Source organism: Teleopsis dalmanni, chromosome 1 (assembly GCF_002237135.1).
Source record: "Teleopsis dalmanni isolate 2A chromosome 1, ASM223713v2, whole genome shotgun sequence".
In the NCBI taxonomy this organism is placed as follows: Eukaryota; Metazoa; Arthropoda; class Insecta; order Diptera; family Diopsidae; genus Teleopsis; species Teleopsis dalmanni.
In genome coordinates this window covers 168,519,916-168,532,769 of record NC_051846.1, presented here as the reverse complement: position 1 = coordinate 168,532,769, position 12,854 = coordinate 168,519,916, and the positions used below count along the sequence as shown (strand labels likewise).

General features: G+C 31.9%; 2 protein-coding genes across 2 annotated transcripts; both read right to left on the bottom strand.

Annotated features, from left to right (window-relative positions):
* Nucleotides 1-1,037: 1,037 nt before the first annotated feature.
* On the bottom strand, nucleotides 1,038-2,150 carry LOC119670043 (glycine-rich cell wall structural protein 2-like). The gene is made up of 2 exons (XM_038080146.1): nucleotides 2,094-2,150; nucleotides 1,038-2,032 (listed from the first exon to the last, which is right to left on the bottom strand). Exons 1-2 carry the CDS (start codon nucleotides 2,097-2,099, stop codon nucleotides 1,109-1,111), a joined length of 930 nt encoding a protein of 309 aa, XP_037936074.1. The 5' UTR covers nucleotides 2,100-2,150; the 3' UTR covers nucleotides 1,038-1,108.
* An 8,698-nt stretch (nucleotides 2,151-10,848) lies between these two features.
* Nucleotides 10,849-11,618, bottom strand: LOC119666677 (glycine-rich cell wall structural protein 1.8-like). Its single transcript, XM_038075957.1, has 2 exons — nucleotides 11,613-11,618; nucleotides 10,849-11,490 (listed from the first exon to the last, which is right to left on the bottom strand). Exons 1-2 carry the CDS (start codon nucleotides 11,616-11,618, stop codon nucleotides 10,849-10,851), a joined length of 648 nt encoding a protein of 215 aa, XP_037931885.1.
* Between the last annotated feature and the right edge of the window lie 1,236 nt (nucleotides 11,619-12,854).

The window sequence follows — 12,854 nt, the reverse complement described above, 5'->3', positions numbered from 1 at the left end:
ACTTTCTTAGGTATATCAAACCACTTTTTCCAAGTTACATTAACCCAAATAAGAAAATCACGTCTCATCAAGCCACGTAACAGATCAAAGTCAACTTTACTTACACTTTTTGTTATGTTTCCGACCATGAACTTCAATAACCCCAGTCAACAGTGAGAAAGAAGAGTCAATCTAAACAACAAAAGCTTAGCTTTTATAATTCAAATGTTTATACCAGTTTGGTTTAGACCAAAAATTTTGGTATAAAAAGCGATAGCAGAAGAAAACATCAAAGCTCTTGTTAAAAATCTTCGCAAAATTTTTTTTAAAGATGAAATACATTTCAAACTTAAATAAAATAAAATTTAAATTTTAATATAAATTTAAAAAAAACTGTTTGAATCTTTAAAGCTTAACAGCAAAGCTCACTGATCACTGATTTCATTTGCACACAAACTAATTTTTAAAATAAAGCCCAGTAGTTTGGCACTGACATTGAGTACAACAAAAGACTTAAGACACAAACTTGCTTCCACAAAATAAGTTTTAATTAAAAAATCTAAACTGAAAACTCATCTACAGACCTTTAAGCTTTTCTGCGTTCAATGTGAGAAAATAAACACATGTAATATATTTTTAGTTTTAGGTAAATATTTATAATTTAAAGTAAAAAGTTTTTCATTTGCCTTTATTTAGTTAACAGATACTCGAAACGAACTCTATATTGTTGCGAGAAGTAACCAACCGTCGCGATTGTCTTACTTGCAGTGATGTTGTACTTTAGTAGCGTAAGTTATGCAAAGAAACATGACGAAAGCAATTATCACATATATAAATTACTTAAATACTTTTCAATGATGTAAAATAAATGTGAAGTCATAATAGTTTAGAAAAAAGAAACCTGCATGCAATAGAAGATACTTTATTTTATTATTGATTTGCTATTTATGTGAACGGAAATTATTTTGCAAATACTGTAATTATCTTATAGAGGAAGAAACTGTTTTTCAACTACCAAGTGTTAACACAATAAAAATTAAATTTTTTATATTGAGTAATTTATTTCTCTAAGAAAATTTTCTGGTTTAACATATCAAAAATATCACGTTAGTTGATTGAGGTACTAATTTTACCACCAACCGGAGGAAGCACTAGCAGAACTGGAAGCACTAGCGCCACCCCAGCCACCGCTACCACCAGCGCCATAACCACCTGAGCCACCGTAGCCACCGCTACCGCCAGCACCATACAAGCCACCTGAACCACCACCAAGACCGCCAGCTCCAGCCCAACCACCGCCGTTTTTCAAGCCTCCACCGAAACCGCCACCGCCATAACCGCCAGCACCGCTACCATAACTACCAGCACCGCCACCATAACCGCCAGCACCGCTACCTGTCCAGCCACTGCTCTTTAAACCACCGCCATAACCTCCAGCACCACCACCATATCCTCCAGCGCCGCCACCATAACCTCCAGCTCCACCACCATAACCGCCAGCACCGCTACCTGACCAGCCACTACTCTTTAGACCGCCACCATAACCTCCAGCGCCACCACCATAACCTCCAGCACCACCACCATAACCTCCAGCGCCGCCACCATAACTGCCACCAATACCGCCAGCACCTCCCCAGCCGCCACCTCCAGAACCACCATACGATTTACCATAAGAGCCACCTAAGCTACCAATAGAGGCGTGTGAGCTGTATGCGCCACCAGGTGCCGAAGCGCTTGCTGCAAAACTGCTGACTCCATGAGAACCACCACCGCCATAACGACTAACGCCGCTAAAACCACCACCAGGTCCATGTCCGCCACTACCGTAAGAAGCAAATTTTCGTGCTCCTATGCCACCAAACCCAGCACCACCATGTAAACCACTGATGCTCGAACTAGCAGCAGCACTTGAACTGGCAGCACCAAATCCACCACCACCAAATCCACCGCCACCATGTGACGATCTACCAAATCCACCTCTACCACCGCCGCCTGGCAAATAGCCACCTCCAGCATTTGCTACGGCCAAAGATGCCAAAATACAAACAAAAATCTAAAAATATGAAGAAATATTATAATCCATTTTAATCCAAAAGCTCAATTCCATTACTGACCTTCATATTGAGCTAATCTAGAGATCACAGTTCAGAATAATTCCAATTGGCAAAGCATCCTCATTATATAGCAAATTTTCTCAACTGAAATGCTCACGATGCGTTAATGGTTTTTAACAAAATAATCTTTATTTTTAAGAACAAGAAAATAATTTATTAAGCAAAAAATTGTGATAAAATTACTATAGAAAAAAAACTCGATATATGAATTTTGCAAGCAATTTAAACTTAGTTTTCCGCTCGCCTCGTACGTCGCAATTTCTTTGATTCGATTTCGAAAAAAATCAAACAAATAACAAACTAATACCTTTTTTGTCTGTTTTCAATTATTATTATAATTTTTTATTTTATTTACAAGTTTTTTATTTCATCTGTTATGAGTCTGTTCAGTTCCTACTCGTATAATTGATGATATGCTTAATGACTGCGAAATGGTTCAGTGTCTATATAATTTTATCTCAAGTCTGAGTATGAGAGTATAATTGTCTACTGTGGGGGCTAGTGTTGATAAGTACTTCTACGTTAACACTTTCAACTTATAATTATATTTAATTAATTAACTTTAAATTTTAGTATTTATGATTAATATTTAAATTTTTTTTTTCATTAAAATTAATTAAAAATATTATTGATAATAAGGAAGCACACAAATGTTTAATACATTTTTTGCTCTATACTTTGGTATAGTATATTAAATGATACATGGTATACTTTAGATACAGTCTCACATTTATATCACAAAAAGAGTACAAGTTTATGGCTAAACTAAATATTTTACTATATAAAAAATAAAAAAAAATATTTAAAAAAATATTTTATAGTCAATTTCTTCACTTCAAAACACACTTTCCTCTTATAGAAAAGACTTTCTTTAATAAGATAACAATTATTTTTAGAATTACTTAATATAACTCTATAACTCTACTACTAGAAGTAATGGTTTATATTAGATAGTTTCAATAGTAGAGCCATTGATAGATATCACATTTCACCAAAATTAATTGGTCTAGTCTAATGTTTCTTCTGAAGACTCTTATCCTAGCATTGAGTTCATATAAAATAAATATAATATAATTTCTTATAATATAAGTACTCTAATAATATACTATATTAAAATTGTAGTATCATATATACTATATACCTATTTCTCAAATTTAGCATGGTATCTATGATTGACCAATGAAAATGTCTGATATGATGGATTCTAATCCTAACATTAATTTCACATAAGATAAATATAATATAATTTCTTATAATATAAGTACTCTAATAATATACTATATTATAATTGTAGTATCGTATACGCTATATTCCTATCTCTCAAATTTAGCAGACCATGGTATCTATGAGTGACCAATGAATATGCCTGATATGATGGATTCTAATCCTAACATTTATTTCACATAAGATAAATATAATATAATTTCTTATAATATAAGTACTCTAATAATATACTATATTAAAATTGTAGTATCATATATACTATATACCTATTTCTCAAATTTAGCATGGTATCTATGAATGACCAATGAATATGTCTGATGTGATGGAACATAACATTAATTTCACATAAGATAAATATAATATAATTTCTTATAATATAAGTACTCTAATAATATACTATATTATAATTGTAGTATCATATACGCTATATTCCTATCTCTCAAATTTAGCAGACCGTGTTATCTATGAGTGACCAATGAATATGTCTGATATGATGGATTCATTCCAGATTGGTCTATTGTGTTTGTATTATTGTAATTGAATATAATTGAAATGCTCATTCAAGTTTATCATATAAGGTACTAATTTTTAAATATACTTTTTAAAATTTCATCACCTAGAGGATACCATAAGAATGCTTTTTACAGTATTGCTGATAAGCAAGTTCGTTTCAATAACGACAATCCCATTACACGCAGCAAACAGTATATATAATAATGTGCTCAGCTATATCAATTTTTATAACCACTTCTTGACTAATTTTATTTGTCATATAATTCTTAGTAATAAAGCAGGGAATACTCTGCATTGTGATTTCGATAATTTATTATATTATTAGCGACGGCTTTATATAGATGGGTAAGTGCACCTAAGAGGCTTTTATCTGAAGCCTTATCTAAATCTAACCTCTATCTCTATCTCAACTTAAAAATCTGTGGTTCGATGACTTAAAAAAACGTGTTCCATTGCTAAGGCATTCTACTGTTCAATAAGGATGCATCTTCTAGCACATTGATTCCATAAATCAAGTGATAACATAAAAAGTAACTTCATTTGATATAATGCAATTAAAAGCTTATAAAAAATGGTTTTTTTGTTATACAGGATATGTAACAAATAAAGAATTTTTTTATAAAAAATATATCAGCAAATTATTTAACAAAAACATTGTTATTATTCCACTTCAGTCATAGTTATTTTGAGAACTACTTACACTTCTTGCATATCATAAAAAAGTTATAAAATTTTAAATAAATGAATTTTCATTCCTCAAATGTTGGACTGATGAAATTAAAATAAAAGATACAAAAGTTTATGTGAACTCAGCAATCAAAATGATTAAATAGCGAACAAATGCCAAACATTCTCTTTTCTGAAGATGCGCCAATATATTCTTCTTCTAAATTTTTTTCTATTTTGTATTTTGTACAAATTTTGGATTCAACTTTCTGAACTGATATAAATCCATTAATCATAATTCGGTGAGTGCAAAAAATCAAACAACTAAAATTAGCAACTATTTTATTTTTAAACACAATTTTAATTAAATAAGAAGAATATTTTATGAGAAAAAATTAAATGGGAAATTCCGTAATCATACTTTGATAAATACTTAAACTTTGGGTTCTGACTTGTCTTCAGTTAGTTTGTGTTGGATCTTTGAGTGAAGAAGATGCACCTTTAAAGTGAAAACTGAAGATAACTGGAAATATTAAAAATTTTATTTATATTAAAATAATAAATAAATGAAGTAAATATTTATGCTGGTTAACAGATTTGAAGTGCAAAAAAAAATTCAGATGGCGCGAGGATATTCTGAAAAATGTAATATGATATCGTGCAAGCTCTTCTCAGTACTATTACATGGCAATGTAACTTTATTTGAGCTAACTTATCTCTAATTTAAAATCGGAACGTGTAGAAAAATCAATAAGTAATTTAATTATTTTTTTGGAATAATTTTTATTTTTACGGCAATAAATCTTTAAAAACACTTATAGTCTTCCTGATGATATTAGACTACGAGCTGTAGTTCGTCTGGGAAGAAATGTTAGTCGGTTCCTCATTACAAATAATACCACATAATACCACAGTTTTCAGGAACACTCGCTGTTATAGCGGACTTGATAAAAAAATATCTTTTTATGAATCAGCATTCAACTGTGTCATTTAAGCCAATCAATCTGTTTTCGCACAATTATTATAACGATATCTTACTGTCACTTATGGAAGTGTGATCGTGTAGTAAATGTTGGAACTATGTCGATATCTTCAATAATTGTGATCTTATTAAGGATGCTTTCAATAAATCTCACTGCCGATTATGATTGCAATATAGTATCGCACAGATGGAAAAATGATGGCTTCAAATATCCTGCCATTTCCCAGTTGTAAACTGAAAAAATTGCAGAAAATGTGCTGACTGATCGAATTTTCGAACCCATAATTTGAATTTTCATTTTCGTTTCTATAACTACTCTATGAGCTAGGTTTGTTTTTTTTGTTTTTTTTTTTTGGGCAAGGAGGAGTGGAATGCCTACGCACTGACCACAATCCGGCGCCCCGGAAGGTGAATGCCCGACTGGCACGGGCTAAACCACTCCCCCTCATTCCTAGAGACCCGGGACTACGTTAGTATTACTTCGAGGTAGGGTCCCTGCTAGTCATTTAAGACTTCCATCGGTGTGCCCTGCGTCCAGGCCCCGCTACTGTTGCAGGCCCTTAAAACATTTCCAATGAATTGCGTGATTTTGTTCCAATTTTCTACTCGTTCTATCATTTTTTCTACAATAAGTAGAAGTACAATAAGTAAGTAACTCTCTCTATAAGCTTTTTAAGTAACTCTATTAATTCTGACTATATATTACATGTAGTAATTGCGAAATTATTATTTCTCAATCAAATGCCCAATAATTCTTTTTTAAGCATTTTAAAAAGAAAAAGTTTTCCTGACATGGTTCTTGATCCATATGCTAAATTATGATTGCTTAGTTCTTAATCGGCGCTCATTAGCAATATCGTGTGAGTTCTTTAAATAAAAAAAAATTTCTATAATAAGGGGAAATATATGTTTAAGGAATATATCTAATTGATTGAAGTTAGTAGTTGATGTTAAAAACTTTGTTCGTTTAATTATAAGTAGGTAATAAATGCAATCTGTAATCTAAGAAATTGAAATAAATTTCTAGGAGTTTGTTGATTCTTAAATTTTTTTTTCGAAATCATTTTATTATAATAGTTAGTATATGGTCTATTGTGATATCCCTTAGTAAGATCTTACAACATCCTATGTAATATCCTACATAAAATAAATATTTAACCATAACAAATATTTTACTTAATTAAAAAATAATAAATAAATAAAAATAAAAAAATAATTAATAATAAACACATAATTTTTTTAAAATAAAAATATTAAGAAAAATTTCTTAAAAACTGAATAAATATTTTTGATTTCTTTTCTCCAACACCAATAAAGATGGTTTCATATATCACACATTTTTCAAATAATATACATATTTGTAATAATTTAATAGCTCTTAATTGGACTAAACTATAAAATATTATGAATAAAAAATTTCTTTGTAATTTAAATTTTTATTTGTTATCGTTTTTTTTTTGAACAAAAGCTCAAAATATATTTCCTTATATTCAACTTATGTTTAAATATTTGTTTTTCTGCATTAATTTGCCAAAAATTAGTAACAGAATTAGTAACAAAACAATAAAAACATCTCAAAACATTGATAAATATACTCTACTGTCTGTAATAGACGATTTATCTGAATTTATTAATATGTTTTTATAAATGCTGTCTTAAGCGTCGTACATTAGAAATGATTTCTCATTAATCCACCATCTTCAAAAAGTTTTGTTTTTGATTTAAATCATGGATTTAAATCCGCTCATATCAAAGCCATTTTCTAAGATGAGCAGAACTCTAAGGAGAGACTACTGTGGACTACCAAAAAGCATGGTCAATCAACCGGAGCAGAAGGATTATTGGGTGGGATTAGAGTCAAAATGGCAAATTCATGGCTACTTGGCTAAATCTTTGTACAGTAGTTATCAATATCAAAGCTATAGGAAAGTTGTAATTAAACACATATAACATCAACGCTTAAGTCTAACTATATCATTTCACTCCACCATTGAAACCAAATAAATGAAGATTAGATGAAAGAATAATATATGCCGTGACGTACATTTAAAACATTTCTACGATTTACAATAAACAAACATTTCACTTTAACCAGAGTTACATGAGTTGCAGAATAGAATAAAAAACCGAATCGGTGCACTTGAAATCATTTGGACTGCCAATAACAGATTAAGGCGTTATACTAAGAAAACCTAATTAACAAGATCAATAGACACGCATGCCGAACAATGAAACGTTTTCTTCAATCAGAATAGAAGTAGAATGGAAAGAGAATAAAAAGGAAAGAGACTATTAAAAACTTGCTCGTTTGAACAGATAAAGGTAATCCATTTCTTTTCAATTCCTTTATATCTTTGTGGAGCATAGGGCCTCAAAGGCATTCCACTGTGGAAACTTATATTTTAACAAAATTGGAACATATCTTAGGATCTATTGCACTTAAGTATAAACAGAAATCATATAGTCTAAAACCTTCCTATGTACTTGCTGGTATGTAAAGTATGTATTATTAATACCTATTTTTTTTCTCTCTAACAAAGTAATATAGCTAATTCACAACTTAGTGGAGTAAAATCACCTGCTGTGCGAAATTAGCATAATAAAGTGAATTTTTTTATGTATTGTAAATAATATTAATAAAAAAAATATAAAGTTTGATTTTGTATTTTTGCAAATTAATTGAGAAGAGTTTGTTGATCAAACCAAATTAATATAAAAAAATTGACGTTAGGTTTGGATTATGAGTTTTATAAATTTCTTCTTTTTTCGGTAAAATTGTTAAAAACCAAAACAACGTTTTTTTGCAGATAATTTATTTCCTTAAGTAGTCTTCCTTATATGATAGTGATTTGATTCATATATAGATCTTCGATAAATACAGTCAAACATATATTTATGGTGACTAACATAAGATGAAAAGCAATATCAATATTCCATTTTAAAATGATCAAAATAGTCAATAATAATTAAGTATAAACCACACATATTTAGAATCATGATAACATAATTAAAAGTTATAATCATACATATTTAAGTTTTGTTTTAAAAATAAATCATAATTGTGCACAATAGCAATCATCAGATACTTACAAAATAAACTTAAGTCATTACAGAAGTCATCAGTCATGTTGCTAACCAGGAACTTACTTGTTAATGATATTACTTTCTGTGAGATATCGAGTATCATTCTCATGGATTGTGACTTCATAAGAACATTTTTCACATTCAGATTTAACATACGTACTGGCTCTTAGCATAACTACATAGATACACTCTTTAAGCAAACTGGCATAAAGTAAATTCTTTCCTACAAAGCTCCTACAAAAATTATTTAAGGAAGCTCGTGCTTACCAATCATTTTCCATCTACTTCTGAACATATACATAATCGTTTCTCGGTTAAAATATTCTTCTCTCTGAGTTAACTAGTTCATGCAATTCGTTTTGAAATTCTTATTTGCTTGAGCTTAATTTTTGGGAAGTATTTCTGTGGTAATAACATATTTGGCACCCATTCCATGTGTATGTGACACCTCTCAGAAAACTCATTAAGAGGTTTCCAGCAATTAAAAATGGTATTTGGTTTTGTTAATCTCTCACAAACATAGAGGACAGAACCTTAATCACGACTTGACTATGCGAGTATATACAACCATTTTGAAGCTCTGCCTGCTCAATGGTAAGATACTGACTTCGCTTGGAATAAACCATAATGATCTGGTTTTCGGAAAGAATATTCTGTAATTATGCTGTGAAAAGCCTGTTCCTCAATTTAGATTCATCCGTACATATAGAACTGTGACTGTTTATACGCAATTAACATAATTCGAACTTTATTGAAAACGGCATGCCTTTTTTTACAATCTCCAATCGCCTATTACAATCGCCTATTTTTACAATTATTTACAACAATCTCCAGACACACCAAAAGTGGACGTCAGAAAAGGTTCGTCACAATTAATCTACGCAATCAGCTGACGCTAACCGCTGTCCAATCAAAAAAGTATCTTTGCAGTACATATGATTTGCCAATTCATTATTTCTCCTCTAAAATAAATACTCCGGTAGATGGCAATTTTGAAAGTCAGCTTTATAAATATGTACTTTAAGAATGTTGTTAAATGATTTATTTTTAAATATTTTCTAAAAAAAAAACTTTTTTTTCTTTCAACATATTAATATCACAGCGACAAATCAACCTCTAAACAATTATATATACTTTTTAAGTTCAGTATTTGTAGACTGCATGATCTCTTATATGTATTTGTTTATAATAATGTATAAATGTATTATCAAGAATTATATAGTCTAATTCATATATTTTATATACGTTACAGTATTAAGAAATTATTATAGTAATTTGCGGCTTAATGATTGTATTTAACAATATAATTTTAGATGAATAATATTTTGAACTTATAGTTATTATTAATGTTTATATTCAATGCAATATTGAAGATAAAAAAGTAATTGTACATAATTTTATTTATTTTGATCCAGCTATTTAAGATATTATGAATAAAATTATAAAAATTATCAGCAATTTTTTAAAGAAAAGTTAATAACTATATCTGATTTAAAATACGCATATCGAAATTATTATCAGCTTGACTATAAAATGGTGTTAATTATAACGAAAATGACGAAGCTGTTTTTATCTCACTATATCAAACATCTGCCCATATTAAATACAATCGAATACTTAATTTTATTTTAAGATATAAAAATTTACATAAGTAAGCCAAAGAAATCATAAACTATGCGACGTTATTTATGGATTTTTGAAAATTATTCAAAACAATACAAATTAAAATTTCGATTTCATTAAAAATTATTTAATATATGGTTTAATTCAGTTATTTTTGAGATCCTCATAAAATTTTATTGTTACTTTACCTTTGATAAAAAATATTTACAAGCAGTTAAAATAAAATTTTTGACTCACTTCTTTTTTGGATGCTATCTAACATAATAACATATTTTTTGGAACCAAAACATACATCAATATTTATTATAAACAAATGATCCAGAAGCTTTTCATATCCTTAAGGGTAACAACAAGACTTCACTCAAATGCTTTTGACTCCCAAAATTATTTTACAAATCTTATGGCCACTATTTTCTGAGTTAATCAATCATAAAAATGTATCTATGAAGTTATGCATTCCTAGAACTACTGCATTACTTCCACTACTTCATCCAAAAATTATGGTTGAGAAAAATATATTTTGTTTGTTAAGTTTGAAAATTTATTTTACACAAAAAAAACAAATAAAATGAAACAAAAATGAGGTTAAAATTGTTGAAACAGAAAAAATCAGTTTGAACTCTCTGTAAATATCACAAAGTAAACTTCGTCGGCTTTGTTTGTTTACCAGCCGCCGCCGCCACCGGACCAGCCACCGGCACCACCGCCACCACCGGACCAGCCGCCAGCACCACCGCCATAGCCGCCGCCGCCTCCGCCGCCACCGCCTTGTGAAATGACTTTAATGATTTTGACAACACCACCGGAGCCGCCGCCGCCGCCACCGCCATATCCGCCACCACCATAACCGCCACCACCACCAGCAGCCCAGCCACCACCGCCGCCGCCACCTCCGTAGCCACCGCCTCCGTAGCCGCCACCACCGCTGGATCCTTGTGAAATGACTTTAATGACTTTGACTTCACCGACACCGCCGCCGCCGCCGCCTCCGTAGCCGCCACCACCACCATAACCGCCACCACCGCCAGCAGCCCAGCCGCCGCCGCCGCCACCTCCGTAGCCGCCACCGCTGCCATATCCACCACCACCACCACCTCCTTCAGAGATGATTTTGATGATTTTTACGGGAGCACCACCGCCGCCACCACCGTAGCCGCCACCACCACCACCGTGACCACCGCCGCCGTAGCCGCCACCACCACCACCGGACCAGCCACCACCGCCGCCGCCACCGCCACCTCCTCCGAGGCCTCCCAAAAATCCAGCATTGGCTACTGCACAAACAGCAAGTAAACAAACAAATACCTGTCAAAATAGAAAACACATTTTAGTTCATCACACAGATTCGGGACTTATAGCTCAAAATTCTGTTAATCCACAGCTACAAAATTTTGACTAATTATCCCTGAATGTTTAAACGAACAAACCTTCATGTTGTCTTTGCTTTGAGCTCGATGAGCACAAGAAGAGTCAAATAACAACTGATACCTCTACTGCTGGAGCTTCCTACTTTTATACGAATTTTAACAATTAGTCTACTGATATAAGCCATACGGCAATGGGCAAGCAAATCACCAGACACTAAGCTAAAACACAAGAGTAGTAGTGCGTATGAGTGATTAGCGTATGAAATCATATACAATATAATCAGTTTCCGATTTGCATATATACAACAAAAAAAAAATTTACTATAAAAACATATCGCATTTTCCAAACAGCATAAAAGCTGCCAAAACAGCTTTACTGTAAACGATACATAACACTTCGTCACCACTGGTCCCAACTTTGGCACATCTCATCTTATGCTAATCTGCACCATCTGAACTTTGCCAGCAGCATATAAAAGTAACAATCTAAGGTAACCATCTTAAGTTTAAAATGTTAATGAAGAAATTTGTCTTGCATGCTTAGAGCGAGACTACATAATGCATCCATGAGATTGACCCAATGCACGGAGCATGCTTTATTATTAGGCACACTTTAGGTATGTAAATCCCAATCTACTGCAGCAGGTTTATGTAATAAATAATGCCCACAAGATATGTAAACAAACAACAATACATAAAATAACCAAACAAACAGTCTTATCACCTTCAAACCTTCAAATCCAAAGCAAAGTCATCCACTTCTTTTCAAGTTTTGATATTTCTAACGATTACATGACCATTTCCACTTGGCAAACGCCGTCCAGTTTTGTTGTTGGCCACCACGCAAATCGTGATTTGTTTCAGTGTCGAACAAAAAACTTCTTTTTATTTAATTTGATTTTTTTTTATTTCTATTATTTAATTTTTTTTTTTTTTTGTTTTTTTGTTTTGATGTATTGATGTGAACTGCACTTAACATCGTCTAACAGACAACGGCCTCTTCTTCTGTTAACATAATTAACATCGCGCATCATCATCATCTTTGCGGTTGTCGTTTCTATCAGCGACACTCGCTGCGATCTCCATAGCCCGGTAATTTGGATTAAATCTCGTTTTGCTGTAATTTTGTGGGTTTGCTCATTAAAAGCGTTTTTACTGCTGAGTTCGCAATTTTTCACTTACGAGTTTATGTGCATTACGTTTCGCAAAATAATGCAGATTAAATAAATTAAACAATAATAATTGTGGTAATTTAAATAATAACAATTTCTTCACCTTATTTCTTCAAATTTCTTGGAAGTG